General features: G+C 39.0%; 2 protein-coding genes across 6 annotated transcripts in view; one reads left to right on the top strand and one right to left on the bottom strand.

Moving 5' to 3' along the window:
* The window catches only part of SENP2 (SUMO specific peptidase 2), a 29,044-nt gene extending 25,719 nt beyond the window's left edge, over positions 1-3,325 (bottom strand). Inside the window, exons 1-2 of one of the 3 annotated variants that reach the window (XM_074329028.2) lie at positions 3,020-3,325; positions 1,410-1,465 (exon numbers count right to left, since the gene is read on the bottom strand). Coding sequence is in view for 2 of the 3 variants with exons in the window: in XM_019735839.3 (XP_019591398.3) it covers positions 1,410-1,465; positions 3,020-3,120 (157 nt within the window). In the remaining variant the exon portion in view is untranslated. The remainder of the gene's footprint in view (positions 1-1,409; positions 1,466-3,019) is intronic. The other 2 variants (XM_019735839.3, XM_074329025.2) reach the window with 2 other exon arrangements.
* A 9,142-nt stretch (positions 3,326-12,467) lies between these two features.
* LIPH (lipase H) overlaps positions 12,468-16,356 on the top strand; it is a 36,669-nt gene continuing 32,780 nt past the window's right edge. For 2 of the 3 annotated variants that reach the window (XM_074328992.2, XM_074329003.2), the window contains exon 1: positions 12,468-12,950. In XM_074328992.2, coding sequence (XP_074185093.1) covers positions 12,902-12,950 — 49 coding nt within the window. In that variant the 5' untranslated portion in view covers positions 12,468-12,901. The remainder of the gene's footprint in view (positions 12,951-16,356) is intronic. The other variant, XM_019735843.3, reaches the window with a different exon arrangement.

The following is a 16,356-nucleotide window of genomic DNA, read 5'->3' as shown; positions in this document are numbered from 1 at the left end:
TTTTTTTCAATACATACTGTATTTTCTCTTCCTTATGATTTTCTTAACATTTTATTTTCTCTAGCTTACTATATTGTAAAAATACAGTATATAATATATATAACATACAAAATATGTGTTCATCAATTATTTATTAGTAAGCTTACATTTGGGGGGAGTCAAAAGTTATACTCAGATTTTCAACTTAGGGCTGGGGGGGATCAGCACCCCTAACCCCGTATTGTTCAAGGGTCAACTGTATTAAATCAGTATTGAAGACATACTAGCATTCAATCAAGATTTTCTGCTTAAAATAACTGAAAAGGATACAACTTTTTTAGTATATAACAATTCAAATGTTACGTAATGCTATGAACATTGTATCTCCTAAAATTATTTCCTGTCTGGTATCTATCCTGTACTTTGGAAAATACTGTCCTAATGAATTTGGATATTCCTGACATTCAAAATCCTCCATAATCTGACCTCTCTTTTGCCAGCTTTTTTCCTGAGTTCTGTTCATTATTTCCTGACTTGCATAATTTTCCAATACTATTCCCTCTACCTAGAAAGCTTTTCCTTCCTATTGTTCTCTGTTGACATCCTATTCATCCTTCAAGACCCGTCTTACATACTAGCTCCTTCATCAAATATTCACTGAGACTCTTAACTAGCTGAAAATTGGACAGTATTTTGTTATGACTTTTCTTATTTCATTTTTATATCCTCACTGACATTGGTATTATTTATGTGCTTGTCTTTTATCCCCCACTATATTATCATATACCCCTACAATTATAAGGTCCTTAAAAATACAGAGACCTTGTCTTACTCATTTTTGTATTTCCTGTAGAACCCAAGACACTACTTAGCAATAAGAGACACTCAGTAAGTACTCATTGGATTTAAATGAAATCTTAATACAGATTTGCCCACTCTTAATGACCACTTCTAGGGGTAAATCTAAATTCACATGCATTTCTGAGAAAGAAAATATTATTATAGTAATCCATTGTATTCCTTTTCCCTTTAATCTAATTTGATTCTCTTCTACCAAGCTATGTCTAGCCCTTCAGATTATAGGGAAGTAAACAATCTGAGGCAACACATTAGATTGGTTCATTCAGCAGTCTGACTAGATGACTCAGTTTGAAGTAGTTTTTACAATGTCTTCTCCTCAAATTTAAAAAGCACCTTTTCTTTAGAGGAAGATTAAGAATTTTAAAATGTATGTTCTACATACAGGCTTATCTATCTTTAGAGATACTTAATTCCCTGGTAACAATGGTCACCTCCAGAAAAGATAACTGAGTAGAAAATGGACAGGAAAAACTTTTCATTGCATATACTTTTTATCTTTTAAATTTTATTCAGGCATATACTTTTCCTACTAAAAAAAAAAATGAATTTTTAAAATTAATATTCAATACCTAGTCTTGGTCTTTTGGCTGGTATCTCATCAGTGTCCACTGTAGAAAACACAGTGCTAAAAAAAAGAGAGAAAAAAAATATATATATATATATACATGCATATATACGCGTATAAGAAGCCTTAACAGTTAACCAGAAAAGCTGTTATATTTAACTGCATTTTTTTCACATGGAAACTATATTACAGTGGTAATAAAGAATTTGAAAATTCAGCAAGTTATTGGACCTATACTTCAACAATGTTAAAGGGTCATGGTACACCACTAATCACCTTTCTAAAGATGATTACGACTGATGATATTTACCAAAAAAAGTGAACAGAATAAATCCCAGGAGAATACCACTGAGTTCATTATTTTGAACATCCCAACAATAACTCCTGGCTTCATTTTGACTGACAAATGGCTCACATTGAGGAGTTGTTTTTAGATCAATGATGTATGCTAAAGAAGAGGATTTTTTTTTTTTTTTTTTTTTTCCTCCAAACCACTGTCTCCCTGACTAGCAGGGATTTGTAGCAAAAAGAGAACAGGGCGGAAAAAATTAACATTCCTTTATTCAGTAAATATGTACCAAGTGCCGATCATACAGCAACCTTTGCACCAGGCCCACAGGGTAGAATAAACGACTACTCTTCTCATATATAGTATTAAGCATCATTCTAGGCACTTTACAATATGTTCTCAAATGATCCACATAATGGAATTTAGCCAACAGTCAATTTCATCAATGACCTGCATTCTCAGACCCGTGTGTTAATGATCTTATTCTCTCAAACTGCAAACACCCACCTTTCCCTGATCGTGAGGTTTAGTAAAAAAATGAAATTAACACTTGATCACTAAAAGTTAGGAGATATATAAAATTGGTATGATATTTCACTCTCTAGATTAATTCTAGGCAAGGGGGTACTCACTATGAAATGGGACAAGCCAATGGGTATATGCTAAGTAAGAAGAGCTTTTAGTTTCCCCCAAATTTTAAACGAATTTTAGAGTACAGACTAGTGATCTTTATAAAAGAATGAGGTACCTCTTTTTTTTTCTCATACCCTAATTCTAAAGCACAGAACCACTCTCCCTCCCTCTCTCCCAACACACACACACACACACACACACACACAGTTTGACAGCTGTTTCAGAACAAGACAGCTGCTGTTTCGGTGCTAAGAGAACAGTACTTGCAGTCAAAACGGCTTTGGGCAAGATATCAATCTCAACTGCACTCATTGCCCACAGATGACACTTGGGAGGGTGCTTTGTAAACAGTGAGCCGAAACACATTTTCAGGTTGCAATCTAAGAGCGGCAACAAATGATACCCACTTGATGACAGGAAACAGCGTGGACTCGGACAAGAATATCCAAGATCCTAACCATCACCGGCCGCTCCGAAGGCAACTAGCTCTTTCCATCCTGAAGAGCCGCATCCACACAGGGTGGAGGAAGCGACTACGTCACCAGGCAACCCGCGACCCGCACCCCTGCCGCCTCGGCCCAGTGACGCGTTTCGGCCGAGCGGGGCCTGCCTGGCTGGCTCAGCGCCATCGCGGCCGAGCCCGGGGTGGGGGAGGGGGCCTAAGGCCCGCACTCAGCCCCCTCTCCTCTCACCTGTTCGAGCGCCGCCTCTTCAGGGGGGCCCGGGCAGGGGGCACCGGCCGGTCACAGAAGCGAAAAATGGTGCCGAGGATCCTAACCAGCCATTTGTACATACCAGGCCCAAGCAGCAGCGGCGGCCGACACACCCCGAGACACAAACCCCAGAGCTGTCGCCGCCGCTGCCGCCTTCGCCGCCTCAGCCACCACAGCCAAGGCTCAGTCGCCGACTTGTGACGCGATCTGAAGGCCCACAGATACAACGTCCCCAGGGCTACCGGAGGCTCCCGCCTGCCACCGCTCTTGACGTCACCTCCTCCTACCCGACCGGAAAGCACCTTCCTCCTCAACCTGCGCACGCGCAACTTAACACGCCCCCCACTTCCGAACCTAGCAACCAGAAAGCCGGCAGGACGGTAGTGGTCCAATCCTGGACGAGAGCGAAAGGGCTATGGGCGGGGTTTTCTCTTCGGCGGACCCAATCCTGAGCCGGCCCGCGGGACAAGGCCCACAGGCTGCACGTGAAGCTTCTCCACCTGGGAGGGAGCGCCCCGGGACTGAAATACAGTAAATGTTTGAGTACACAAAGTAAAGGTAAGTTAGGTTAATTAACAAATGTTTACTATACGAGGAGCCCTTTATTTTGCTTCTGCCTTGCACTTGACATGCATTGTCACCTTCGTTTCTCCCAACCGCAAGCAATGGAGAGTCTTGTCCCATTTTTAATAAATAAGGAAATCGAGGCATAGAGCGATTACGTTATTTGCTTAATGTCACTAAGCTAGCTAGTGCCATAGCTGGAATTTGAACCGGGATCTGAGAACCCGCGCCAATCCCTCTCCTTAAGCTCTACTGAAAGAGACAAATTACGAGATAACTGGCTGCTGTGATAAAGGTGTGTACAAAGTGCAGTAGGAGCCCGAGAAAGGAAACCCACACGCTGAGGGAAGGGAAGGGCAGCACTCCAGGATGGCTTTACAGAAGCTTAAGAATGAAAAGGTACCTGTGGCTTACTACTACCTACTAGTCTCCCCGTGGGCTGGCAGGGAGTGTTACCAGCCCAGGGGGAGACTAGTAGGTACAAGTAAGCCACAGACACCTTGTCACATTTCTGGTATCAAGAAGTCACATTTCTGGTTGATTATCAACAGAAAAAGTCCTACCCTACTTAGTGATAGAAAATCCAGTCCCACTCCCAAACAATTCTAGGAATATTCAAAGATTTTCATGCCCCGCAAATCCATCCTTGACTGCACTTGATCCTTACTTATGATTAAGTTAAGGCCAGACTTCCAGATTTGCTTAAACTTCAACATAGGCACTCTCCAGTACTGCAGTGTTCCGGAATTCTGCTGCAAGCCATCCCCCAGAGCTCCAGAACCGCCAGCTATGACTACCACCACTCTGGCTTCGGGTGTGGGTGTGGGGGCAGGCAGTTCCTAGAAGGTGGAAACAAATCCTAAATGTGGACATAGCCCCTCTCTTAATTCCCCAAAGCACAGCCAACACTAGGATGTTATTGGAAGTTTGGGAATACTGTAATAGGGGAATTGCAAAGCCTCAAATAAGATTTAGAAGTGGCTATTTTAAGTACAGCATCTATAGCCCATTGCTTCCCAAAAGGACTCTTCCCCGGCTCCCCCACCCCAGGTCATCTCTCCACTCTTCTCAACAAAAGAATCCCCCTCCACCTCTAACCCAACCCATTTCAGGTGATTCTGTTAATCTAAGACTAACAATGATATTATTATGCAGAGCAATTCTGCTGTGTCCCAACTGTCCATTCCATTATGAGAGCTGGTCCTTGCTTTTGCCAAACGAAGAACATCACTCAAGTATTGGGAAAAGAGTCCTCAAAACAAAAAAGCAGTCTCCATTCAAAAAATAAATCATAAAACTGCAAGCTGCTATAGAATATCAACTCCCAGGTTCTTACCACCAAGATTTAAGAAATATTAGCATCAAGTCTCAAAGTACTCTAGTACAACACCACATGTTTTATTTTTTTCTTTTCCTACCTCAGCTATAGCACCTGCACATACCCAATACTGAAATGTCAATCACCCGCCATTAAAAGTGGGAGGGCTTTGGAATTACAGACCTCAGTCTGAATACCTGGGCCTCATCAGCACATAGTAACTCATGAGTGTGTCAGCCACCACCCCCACCCCCCTGAATACGTGCACTCCTTTTGTGTCGTCCTACTGTCTCCAGTTGACCTCTGAAATGGAGAAAAGAAGGGGACTCAGCCTTACGGTCGCTCCTGCCTGGGACCTGTCTGCCCATTGATGCCTTCGCTGTCCTGTCGTCCACAGTAGAGGCATCAGGCACTGCCCATCCATTGCAAAAAGAGGGATTATCCTTCACCCCACCACTGCCACAGCCATTCCCGGACCCAGAAACTCCACTGGGGGCCAGAGTTGAATCCCAAAGCCAAATGGAGTAACAAGGACATTGATATTTCTGCCCCTGGTTTGGATAAGTTGCATCCTTGTACCACCACAGGGCCACAAGCTCATCGCTTAAGTTTTCAGTAGGTATCTTAAATGGTTGCCCCAGTTTTCTGAAAAGATGTCTGTCTGTCTCTAGGTTAGATCCTCTCCTTTAAGCCTTTCCACGGCCCAGCCCCTCTTCCTCTAATTGGTACCTCCCCTCCACAGAACAATGAAGACCCAGCTCTCCAATCCATTCTTTAGTCTTACAAGTTTTCACTTTACCATTTTCCTCAGAGTGTTAAAAGATTTCCTTTCAACTTTGTTTTGGCTGACCCCTGAATAGAGTTCTGGGCCATTTGATGGAAGTGGGAAGGAGGCCACAAGTGAGATGTTGTTGGATTCATCTTAACATACCTAAAAATCTAACATCATTCACCACCCTGAAGATTCGTTTTCTTCTGGAGACCAACTTCTTTGTTACTCAAGAAAAATGTGTCCTCCTAATAACATAACTTTGATCTTATTCAATCTAATAATAACCTTGGCCTTATTATCCAAAAGCAAGTGCAGTTTTTCTTGTCCTAGATTTTATTATAAAATGTGCTCACATTGACTACAAATGTCTTGGCCTGCCTCGTGACGGAGAAATAATAGCACCAGACCCTACCTAAACTAGTTTCCTAATCTGTAAAATAGAGTTAATCAAACCTGCCTCTCAGATCTATGGGCTGATGAAATGTGCTTACGTATGTGCAGGCCCAGCATAGCTAAGTTCTTCATGTTTCCTTCCCCCTCCTTACCTCTCATATCTAATAAATCATTTAACTTGCCAGTTCTGCATCCTACATTTCCCACAGACCTGCTCCCTTCCTTCCCTTCTCCAAAGCCAAAGGAATGCTGTCATTCAGGGCCTGGTTATTTCCCACATCACTGCAATAGTTACCTCCTTTTTCACACAGTCCCCCTTCTGTGCTGTTTTCAGAGTGATCTCTCTTTTTCTGTCCTTCTTGTTGTTGTTTTGTTACCTTTTATTGTTGTTAAGGAAGGCAAATTTATATTGTTGTTCTTATTCAGTAAGAAAAGTAAATTTATAAATTAAATTTCTGGTTTCTCTTACTGAATCACTAAAATTGACTGGGGTGATTTTCACTAAATTCTAGAGGGTTTGGGGAGTGGTCTGACTTACATATGGGGCGACCCTAAAATTTACTTTGGATAGCCCTAGGGAGAACTATGAAGAGAGAGGCAGGTATCTTGGGGACCAGCCAACACTGAGGTGCAACCAGAAGAGAAGGACGCCACCAGATGAGAAAGACCCTGCTGATTTAGACAGCAGGAACCCCTTGTAGGGGCTGAAAAAATAATACTTTCCTTCCCACCTTCTAAATTTTTCTAGCTGGGCTAATAAATAACCAGAGACAGATTAACAGGAGAAAATTAAATTTTTATACACATACATGGGGAATTCACAGAAGCATTCAAATTCCAAAGACAGTGAAGTGAGATTAGGTATATATGTCATTTTGGACAAAGGGTAAAAGGAGTGAGTAGGGTCTGAGATTTCAGAAGTGAGAATGCGTGAGTCACAGGAAGTTGAGGAAGAGTGGAACATGCAAGGCAGGTAAATGTTTGGTAGGCAACCCAGAAACAATGAGATGGGGTAATCTAGTAAACAACCCCTGTTTTACACCCTTCTATCCACCACACTCAATTTAAATTAGGCTGCTAAGGGGAACATCCTATGACTGCCTCACTGGAGTAGGTCTTTCCCTCTGAATCTCTTAGGCAGGAAAGGGTGGAGAGTCAGAGTTTCTTTCTGAGTCATTTCTTTTTTTTTTTTTTTTTCTGAGTCATTTCTTAATAAGCAGATTAAAAATCAATATCCCAAAAGGCAAAACTTTTGGTCCCCTTCACCCTCAAGTGGTTCACAATGGTTCCAAATGGGAGGCCAAGGCAGAAGTCACAACGATAGACTTTCCAAATTATAGGGGTGGATTTGTCCATAGATTTGCTCCTCGCACAGACAACTCTGTGTGCATGCTCCAGGAAAGAGTTGTCTAATGAAGGTGCAGAATTCTCATGACCAAGGCTTAGGAAACCAACTAAGTAAAAGTAAAAGCAAATTTCATTCTAATAACAACGTTTTGAAACAATGACTTGAGATCCAAATAAATCTAAAATAGTCCATACCGATGGACATTAAATACTAGACATTGCCCTGAAATTTTTGTTGATTTTATTTTTAGAACTTTTAGTAAGTAAAAGCACTTTGCTTCTCTCTTGCCAATGTGCATACAGGCCTTGATAGAGTAATCTCTCCTTGAAATGTTCTGTGCAGCACCCCTGAAAACCGTTACTGAAAGCACTGGACTTCCATTGATTTTGTTTGATACAATGTTTGTAAGGAAGTTATGGTTCATGAAACAAAGTAGCTCTATTCCATGAAAAATACTTCCTAGGCCCAAAAAGTGGTATGCAGATGTTTTCCTTCTTGTTTTGTAAAAAAATACCTAAAAAAATTATTCATATAATAATGTTAAAAATTTACATAAGTATGTTATCTTATATATGTTTATATTATTTATTACATATTATATTAAATATCATTTATTATGTTTATTTATATTATTATATAATAGTAATATATTAACATATAAATTAGTGAACAAGAAAAAAGCTAGGTTCCCGCTGCCTTAAAGATAAAATCCAATATCCTAAGCATGACATACAAAGTTCTTTACAGCCTGTTTTCAAATTACTTTATCATTTCCCTATTCAAACACACCAAATTCTCAATTCACACTTTTTTTATGCCACCAAGTTTGTTCCTTCTGCCTAGAATGCTTTTCCTCTACCTTCACCTCGAAAACTCCTACTTAGTCTTTGGATCCCAGATCCAAATTCACCTCCTATGTGAAATTTTTCCAATGGCTTCTCTCTCTGGGAATCCCAGCATCTTCCTGCTTCCGTCTCAGTTCTCCTATAGAATGTGTATCCATATCTCAATGTGAGTATTATTATTATTATCATTAATGTGTCTGTGTCCTTGAGGGAAGGAGCCATCTCCTATTTTGTCATTATTTTTTAAAACGGAAGCTCAAGAAATGTTCAATAAATGACAGAATGAAGAAAGAAAACAAGTATATGGATTTGAGGAAAGTTACCCCGATCTCCGTGCGAAATATGAGTCAAGGAAACAGACTTATCTTTCCAAATGTGGACCACAGTGAGAGGTGGCAGGGTCACTGATGTGGATAAGAAGACAGAAGGATGTTATAGTGAATCATACACCAGCTTGGAGCCCTACGCCTGCGTGGGAGGGGACATCATGGTCTGACACTTAAGTTTGCAAACTTATCCTAGAAAAAGTGCTATATACCTCATTGCTGAATATCGCTACAGTCACCTTTGAAGTACTTCTTCTGGGAAGCTATGCACCGACGCCAGTACCTAGTCCACCCTTCAAAGCAGTTTTGGAACTCTTTTTGTGGAATGGCCATCAGAGCTGTCATCGTATTACCCTTGATGTCCTCAATGTCATCAAAATGTTTTCTTTTCAAATTTCCTTAATCTGCGGATAAAGGAAGAAATCACCGGGGGCCCCATCAGGTGAGTAGAGAGAGTTTTCCTATATAGTTATTTGTTTACTGGCTAAAAACTCCCTCACAGACAGTGCCATGTGAGCTGGTGCATTGTCGTGATGTAAGAGCCATGAATTGTTGACGAAAAGTTCAGGTCGTTTCATCTAACTTTTTCACACAGCCTTTTCAACACTTCCAAATATTAAATTTGCTTAACTGTTATCCAGTTGGTACAAATTCATAATAAATAATCCCTCTGGTATCAAAAAAAGTTAGCCACATCATTTTGACTCTTGATTTGGACTGACAGAACTTTCTTGATCTTGGAGAATTGGCTGACTTCCATTGTGCACTTTGACGCTTTGTTTCATGTATTAGTACACTCATGTTTCATCAACAGTGATAACACAGCCCAAAACATCCTCTTGCCTCTCAAAAAGATCTTGGCAAACTTTGACTCTCCTTTGCTCTTGTTCATTGGTGAGCTCCTTCGGGATCATTTTTGCCCACACCTTTCTCATGCCAAGATTTTCAGTTAAGATTTTCCTGACTTTCTCGATCAACGTTTACTTGGTCTGCTATGTTTCTCATAGTCAGCCGACAATTTTGATGCACAATTCAACAAATTTTTTGCAATGTTTTCATCAATTCTGCTTGTTACTGTCTGCTCTGACCTCTCTTCATCCGTGACGTGTTCTCTCCCCTTAGAAAAACGTTTCATCCATTTGTACAATGCTGTTTTCTTCATGGCATTATCTCCATAAACTTGGACTAACACGTCCCTGATTTCAGTTCCACTCTTGCCAGGTTTAACAAGAAATTGAATGTTTCTTCATTGCTCTAATTCAAGCTCAGACAGTCTCGCAACGGCACAAAAAACACACAACAACAATAATGAACGCCACTCAGCAAGCTCAGCAAGACACCGCCACACATCAACATGAACACAGTTGTGAGACACTGATATACGAGTCCCAAAATTATGAAACCTTACTGAACTGTTTGCGCAGTGCCACCAATGTAAACACACAGTGGCAAGTTCGCAAACTTAATTGTCAGACCTCCTAGGTCACCTTTCCTGACTGTTGAAGTCAATGAGAGTTATAAAGCCACCTCCTCTCAGTTTCATTACACTTCCATACCTGTTTTTCCTGTCCATGCATTTGGAAGCTTGCCCACTTGTTTCTACCCTGCTCTCTGTAGCAAGTGATTCCTAGGTTTAAAAACAAAAACAAAAACAAAAAACCAGTACACAATACAAGAGTGGAAATGAGGAAAATTGTGATATTCTTGAGCTGTGATCATTTATCAGGGTCATAGTAGTGAGAAAATTGACCATTATTCACTTTTGACTATCTGATAAGAAATGAGGAAATGGTTTTCCTCAGAATACATTTGACTAAATGTTGATATTCAAATAGTTATGAGTTGGCCCATCTTTTGGAATTTTTAAAAACTTTTACTTGTAAATAAATATGGGTTCACAGGAAGTTGCAAAAATAGTTCAGGGATGTCCCATGTATCCTCAACCCCGCCCCACTTTGTGTTAGGTTGGTGCAAAAGTAATTGTGGTTTTTGCAGTTTTTGAACTGCAATTTCTTTTAAACTGCAATTACTTTTGCACCAACCTAATACCATCTTACATAACTAGAATGAACTATCAAAACCAGAAAATTGATATTAGTACAATCCACAGACCTTATTTAGATTTTACCAGTTTTACATGCTTGTGTGTGTACGTGTTTGTGTCTGTGTGTCTACGCAATCTTATCACACGTGTGGATTCCTATAATCACCACCACAATCAAGAGACAGAACTAACCCACCTTTCAAAGATTTCTTGGGCTATCTCTTATAGTCACAGCCATTTTCTAGTCTGTCCTCCCTTCTTCTCCCCTTCCCCCATTCTTTGGAATGCTTTGGGTTTTTTATATTTGATATTTCTCATTAACCCGAAAAAGAGGGATTGGGTCCTCCCACTGATTCTTGTGCCGTTTTGAATGCTGGAAGTAGAAGGGACCATACAGCTAGGAAGTTGGGGGACCTTTTGTGCCCACCAGCGGGAAAAGCATTAATAGTAACCCAAAGCCTCCTCACGGAAATGATTTTTATTCCTATAATTGGCTGGTTTCCAGGAAAATGTACATTGGCTCTGTCTGGATAAATACTTGGCGTGGTACTAAAACTGATACACGCTCAACAAATATTTATCAGGCAAATACACGGATCCAACAGGAAGCAATGCATTCTATAACTGGTTCCTAACAGAATGTGAAACAATTCTCCATTTGTTCCAGAGGGCGGTTGTTTTCAAATTAGTAAAGCTTTTTGCAAATGGAAAAGTAAAAAAGCTAGCAGGTCATCTATTTGGTTTTCCCATTTACGTTTCTCTAATTTATTTCTCCAAGCAGGAGACAAAACACAAAAATAGACTAGTCATTCTCCTGAAATACCACTGCTGTAAGGGACCCTCCATTCCTGAAATCCTACAGATATGCTCCACTTGATCTCTCTTCTCAGCATTGTGCAGCCACCTTCTGTGGGGACGGAAAGGTGCAGATTGTGTGACCGGTTAGGTAATAACAATTGTTACCAAGTGGTGAGTGCGCTTACCATGGCAGTAGGCACAGTACTAAAAACTTTAGCTATAATATCTCATTTAATCCATGTAACAACCCTGTGACATATGTGGTGTTATTCTCTCCATTTTACAGATGAGAACATTAAGACTTAAAGAATTTAAATATTTTCCTTAAGGCCACACAACTAGTGAGTGGAAGACATGGGATTGGAAACCAGGTTAGTGGACCTGTGCTAGGAAATCTTAGCATTTATTAAGTCTGAGGTGTGACACAGAAATACATATACAATACTTTGTAAAGCCCCCCAGGTGATTCTGATTACTGATTCCTAGGGAAGCATTGCTAGAATCTACTTCCTACAAGGAATTCCCTGCAAACCGGGGTGCTGAGAACTGATACATTTATGTCAGAGATGCTCTTACTTCGTAAACTCACAGTTCAGATAGACAACGCTAACTGACTAGAAAGTAGCTTTTGCCTGATGCTTTGGATGAAAATGTATTCTTAGGTTGTTTGCGTCTTTATTTATTAATTTATTTTTAAGCTCCAGACCACCAGAAGTCTGAGTAAGTGTTGCAAGCACTTCTATTAGAAAAGGAATTAAATTACCTTGTAGCTGTGGGGCACAGTTTTGTTACTTCCAACACAGAGGTGAATGTATTCTGGCATAGTTCTTTATTTAAAGTCTTTGCATTTACTTTTCCTTAAAAAAAGAAGAACTAATAGCTAGATGGGAACTCTGGATAAGAAGAAATAAAAATAAAGATATTTAATACCATAAAATCGCTTCCTTTAATCTGAAATATATTTTGGCAAACGTGGGTATATAGTCGGATTTAATGAAACGTTGTTAAAATGTAAAGACTGCCCTATGAGGAATGACTGTGTGAATTAATATAAAAAGTAGTTTTGTGTACAAGGGCAACCAGAATACTAACTGGAGAGGAAAAGATCTCAAATCACACTTGATCTCAACACACCAAGCCAAAAGACTAATAAACCGCCCACAAAGAATGAAACTATTTTGAATACGTCATTCTGCAAATATGTATTATAATATTAAGATATGCATAAAATTGTGCAAGACAGAAAGGTACTTGACCTCTTATCGAAAAAAAGGAGAAGTCAAATATCCTGAATGGGCTGGGAACTGCCTACAGTCCCTCAGGAACTTCCTGTTGTCACCACACCTCTGGATTAGTCATCTGAGCTCTCTCTGAGCAAAGCATACGGTGGAAACTAAGGCTCTGCGAAGGAAATCATTCTTCTTGTGAATGTGACACACGCTCCAGTTTCCACATGCTGCGAATATACGTCTTCATCAGTTTGATGTGCTTGGTGAGATCAGGTAGGTCATTTACTGAATGGTTTCCTTAATTATTTAAAAAACATGATTAGAATTACTGTCCTTTTGCATTTTATCATCCCAGTTCCTTAATGGACTTTTAAATAAAGTTTCATCTAGTCATTTTTAAAAAAGAAGATATGGATTAAATGAACTCATTCTGGAAAAAAAAATTATTTTTTTTCTCAGTAATAAAAAACTCTTATTCCTTTGAATTAAGTTGTTCTTCTGAGGTACAAAAATTGGATGTGCTGGAATATCTACACTAGAGTTCTTTTACTTCATAGTCAAACTTTCTGTGCCTTTCCACCTCTATGAAATAAGATGATTTATTTTCCGGAAATTTTAAGTTTTATTTTATTATGTCTAACATATAGAGGGGAGGTATTTATAGCTTTCATGCATCAAGAGTTTATTTAAATTATTCTTACAGAAAAAAATGATTGTTATATATGAAAACCTCTTAGAATAGCGTCTGGCCTATTGATAGCTTAAAAATTATTAATCATAATGAAGAAATAAAAATTAAAAGAGTAACAAAAATAAAGTGAAAGGCTTTAAAAAAAATACCTCAATCTTTTTAGGAATACAGTTCTTTTTCACATAGCTTATGGTAATGAAGATTGATATAATTTTTTGAAGGAAACTATGTTATGTATTAGGGCCTGTAAAAATGTTATGCCTTTTCAAGTAGTAAAACCATTGCTGGAAATTTATTCTAAAGAAATAACTTAAAAAAAAAAAAAAAGAAAACCTCATATACAAAGATGATTCTCTTATTTATAATAACTTGAAAATACATACAACAAAAATAAATGTTCCTACATATAGGAATGGATAAAGTATGATATGTCAACTTTCTAAAAAAATGTAGCATTTAAAATAATTCTGGAGCTGTGCAGAAATGTGCAAACAAATTTATAAAATAATGCAAAGTAGAAAAAGCAGAATTCAAATTTGTAGATAAACTAAAATTACAACTGTCTTAAAATCATGTATGCTGCCTGTAAATAAACTTTAGAAGGGAAATGGAAAAATTAAAATAATTGTTTTAGGATTTCAGGCTTATAAATACATTTTTCTTAATTTGTGCTTTTGAAGTTGATTTAATAATGAGTTAAAATTTTACTAGTGATATTTTTAACTGAGAAGTCAACATCTTTAAAAATGTGTTTATCATTTTTTAATTTAAAAAATGAACATAAATTTAGCGGTAGCTTACGGGGACAAAGGGCTAACCCTAATACAAACACCTGATGATGATTTGTAGTTACTTACTTTCAGTCTCTATTTACAAAGTTGGAACTTAATTTTTTTGTGGCCTGCCTTTTTACTTAATGTTACCTCATTAATAAAATTTTGTTTTAAATGATCCTAGAAGACTCCATGCTGATTGATAGAATCAGCAGATAGAGACACATCACACTAAACTTATGTAGCTAGAAGGGGGGAAAAATTAACATAATTACAGCTGCAAACTAAATCTAGACTTCACTGTATCTGCAAAACTGTGAACTTAGAACTTTCATGGGGGAGGGTGTTGAATAATATACATCTGATAGAAAGCATTTGTCACAGATACATTGACTTTTTGCTTTTGCCTTCTTTGGCTTACAGTCCAAAAATGAACAACTATTAGGATGTGATTCAGAAATCTCAAAGATACAAATTATTCAGTCCAGAGATTTTGATTTTGTTGTTCTAACCATTGTGAAATCACGACAGGAGTGTTTGCAATAATCTTACCAGTAGGCAAAGCAAACTCTAGCGTGTACCAGAATCACCTGGGAAATGTATTAAAAATACAGAGATTCTACCCCCCAGAGACCCAGACAGACTCAGAGTTTCTGGGGTGAGATCCTGGAATCTGAATTTTAACAAACCCTCAAGGTTTTTCAGGGGCAGATGGTCCAAGTTCTAAATTGATGCACTTGTCATAATTTTTTAAAAAGCTACCCTGCTATCAATATTTTGGCCTGTGGCAACTTGTATAAAACTAGGTAGATATTTTCCTAGAGAAAATAGCTTAGTGCCAAAACCAGAGGGAATTATTTCTTAGGATATTGGAAATCCTCTCCAGATGATTTATAACTCCGTGTGTGTACGTGACTCATCCTTCTCTAAAACAGAGGCAAAGGTGAGTGAGGTGGGTGGAGCGTGAATGTACCTATTTTGCCCATGATTAAGAGATGAGAGTGAGGAAATCTGGCATCTGATTTGTTTTCTAAGTTGTATCCTAAAGAAATACAAGCCAGTGGTTAAAAGCAGAGATATCCTTCCAGCCAAGAGGGCATTTTGCCCAGATGGTTATTACCTGTCTCTGCCTGGAGGTATTGGAGGTGTGTGGGGTGCAATAAGATATTCCACTAGTTTTGGCCCCGGCCAGTTGTGAACGCTTCACACTCTAGCTCAGGACAAATTTTTAATACCAAATCAGGTGGTCCTCTGCATAAAAATATACACTGAGTTAATTTTTATACTTAAAATAAGTAGAATTTCATGGCAGGAACATGTCACATCCCCCTTCTACTTCTCTTAACAATAGAAGTCCAACTCATTTTCTAAATTCTCCAAGGCAAACTTTCTGGCCTAAAGAGATTTTTTTTCTGGGGCTTTTGGAAATTCCTTCTGAACAGTGTTTTCAGGCAAGCGTAACAGTGTGCTCAAGGGTGAGTTACTGGAAACATCCTGGCTTTACCAATTAACATATAGTGAGCTGTGTCCCAGACAGTGAGTAGCATTCATTGCGCAGCACGCAGAACACTTGACACTGCATCTTTTCATTCTGGTCTGAATCCCGTAACTATTTTCAGGCAGCATGATTCGGTATACCTGACTGTGGACCTCCATTCTAAAGTGTTAACACACATCTGCGACATATTTGGGGTGGGAGGAAATGATAGCTTGAGCACGTCTTGGAACCCAAAACTTGAAACAAAAGAAGTGTGAATCAGGACCGTGCCTGTTTTACTTCCTGTCTGGATACCATGCATCAAGGTTAAATTAGGTGGAATTTCACTGCTGTCACTTGGGTTTGGAGGTTAGTGGACTAAATGTCACTCCAACCATGGGTCTGAGAGAAACTGATATTTTCATTTTTAATAACTGGACTGAGTCATATTGAGCAGTTTATATGAACCTACCTTGGCTTCTTGACTCTCATAGAATTTCAGAATTTTCTTTCCTCTTACGCATACTCACAGTTGCTCATCAGTGGGTTATTTCTATACACAACACCATCATCTTTTTTTTACTGAATATCTCTTTGGATGTGAATGAGGAATTTCGTCTTTTTGTAGGAGTTTTCCTCCATTCAGAAATGTGAGAAATGATATCAGCTCCTCCAAAAGCAGGCAGAAACTAAAAAGCCAAAACTGAGTGTGATACCGATGCAGTGTAGGCAGTTTTA

This window comes from Rhinolophus sinicus, chromosome 17, assembly GCF_057876585.1.
Source record: "Rhinolophus sinicus isolate RSI-liver-muscle chromosome 17, RSI-T2T, whole genome shotgun sequence".
Lineage (NCBI taxonomy): Eukaryota > Metazoa > Chordata > Mammalia > Chiroptera > Rhinolophidae > Rhinolophus > Rhinolophus sinicus.
The sequence above is the reverse complement of the archived record's forward strand: the minus strand, read 5'-3'. Positions and strand labels throughout refer to the sequence as shown.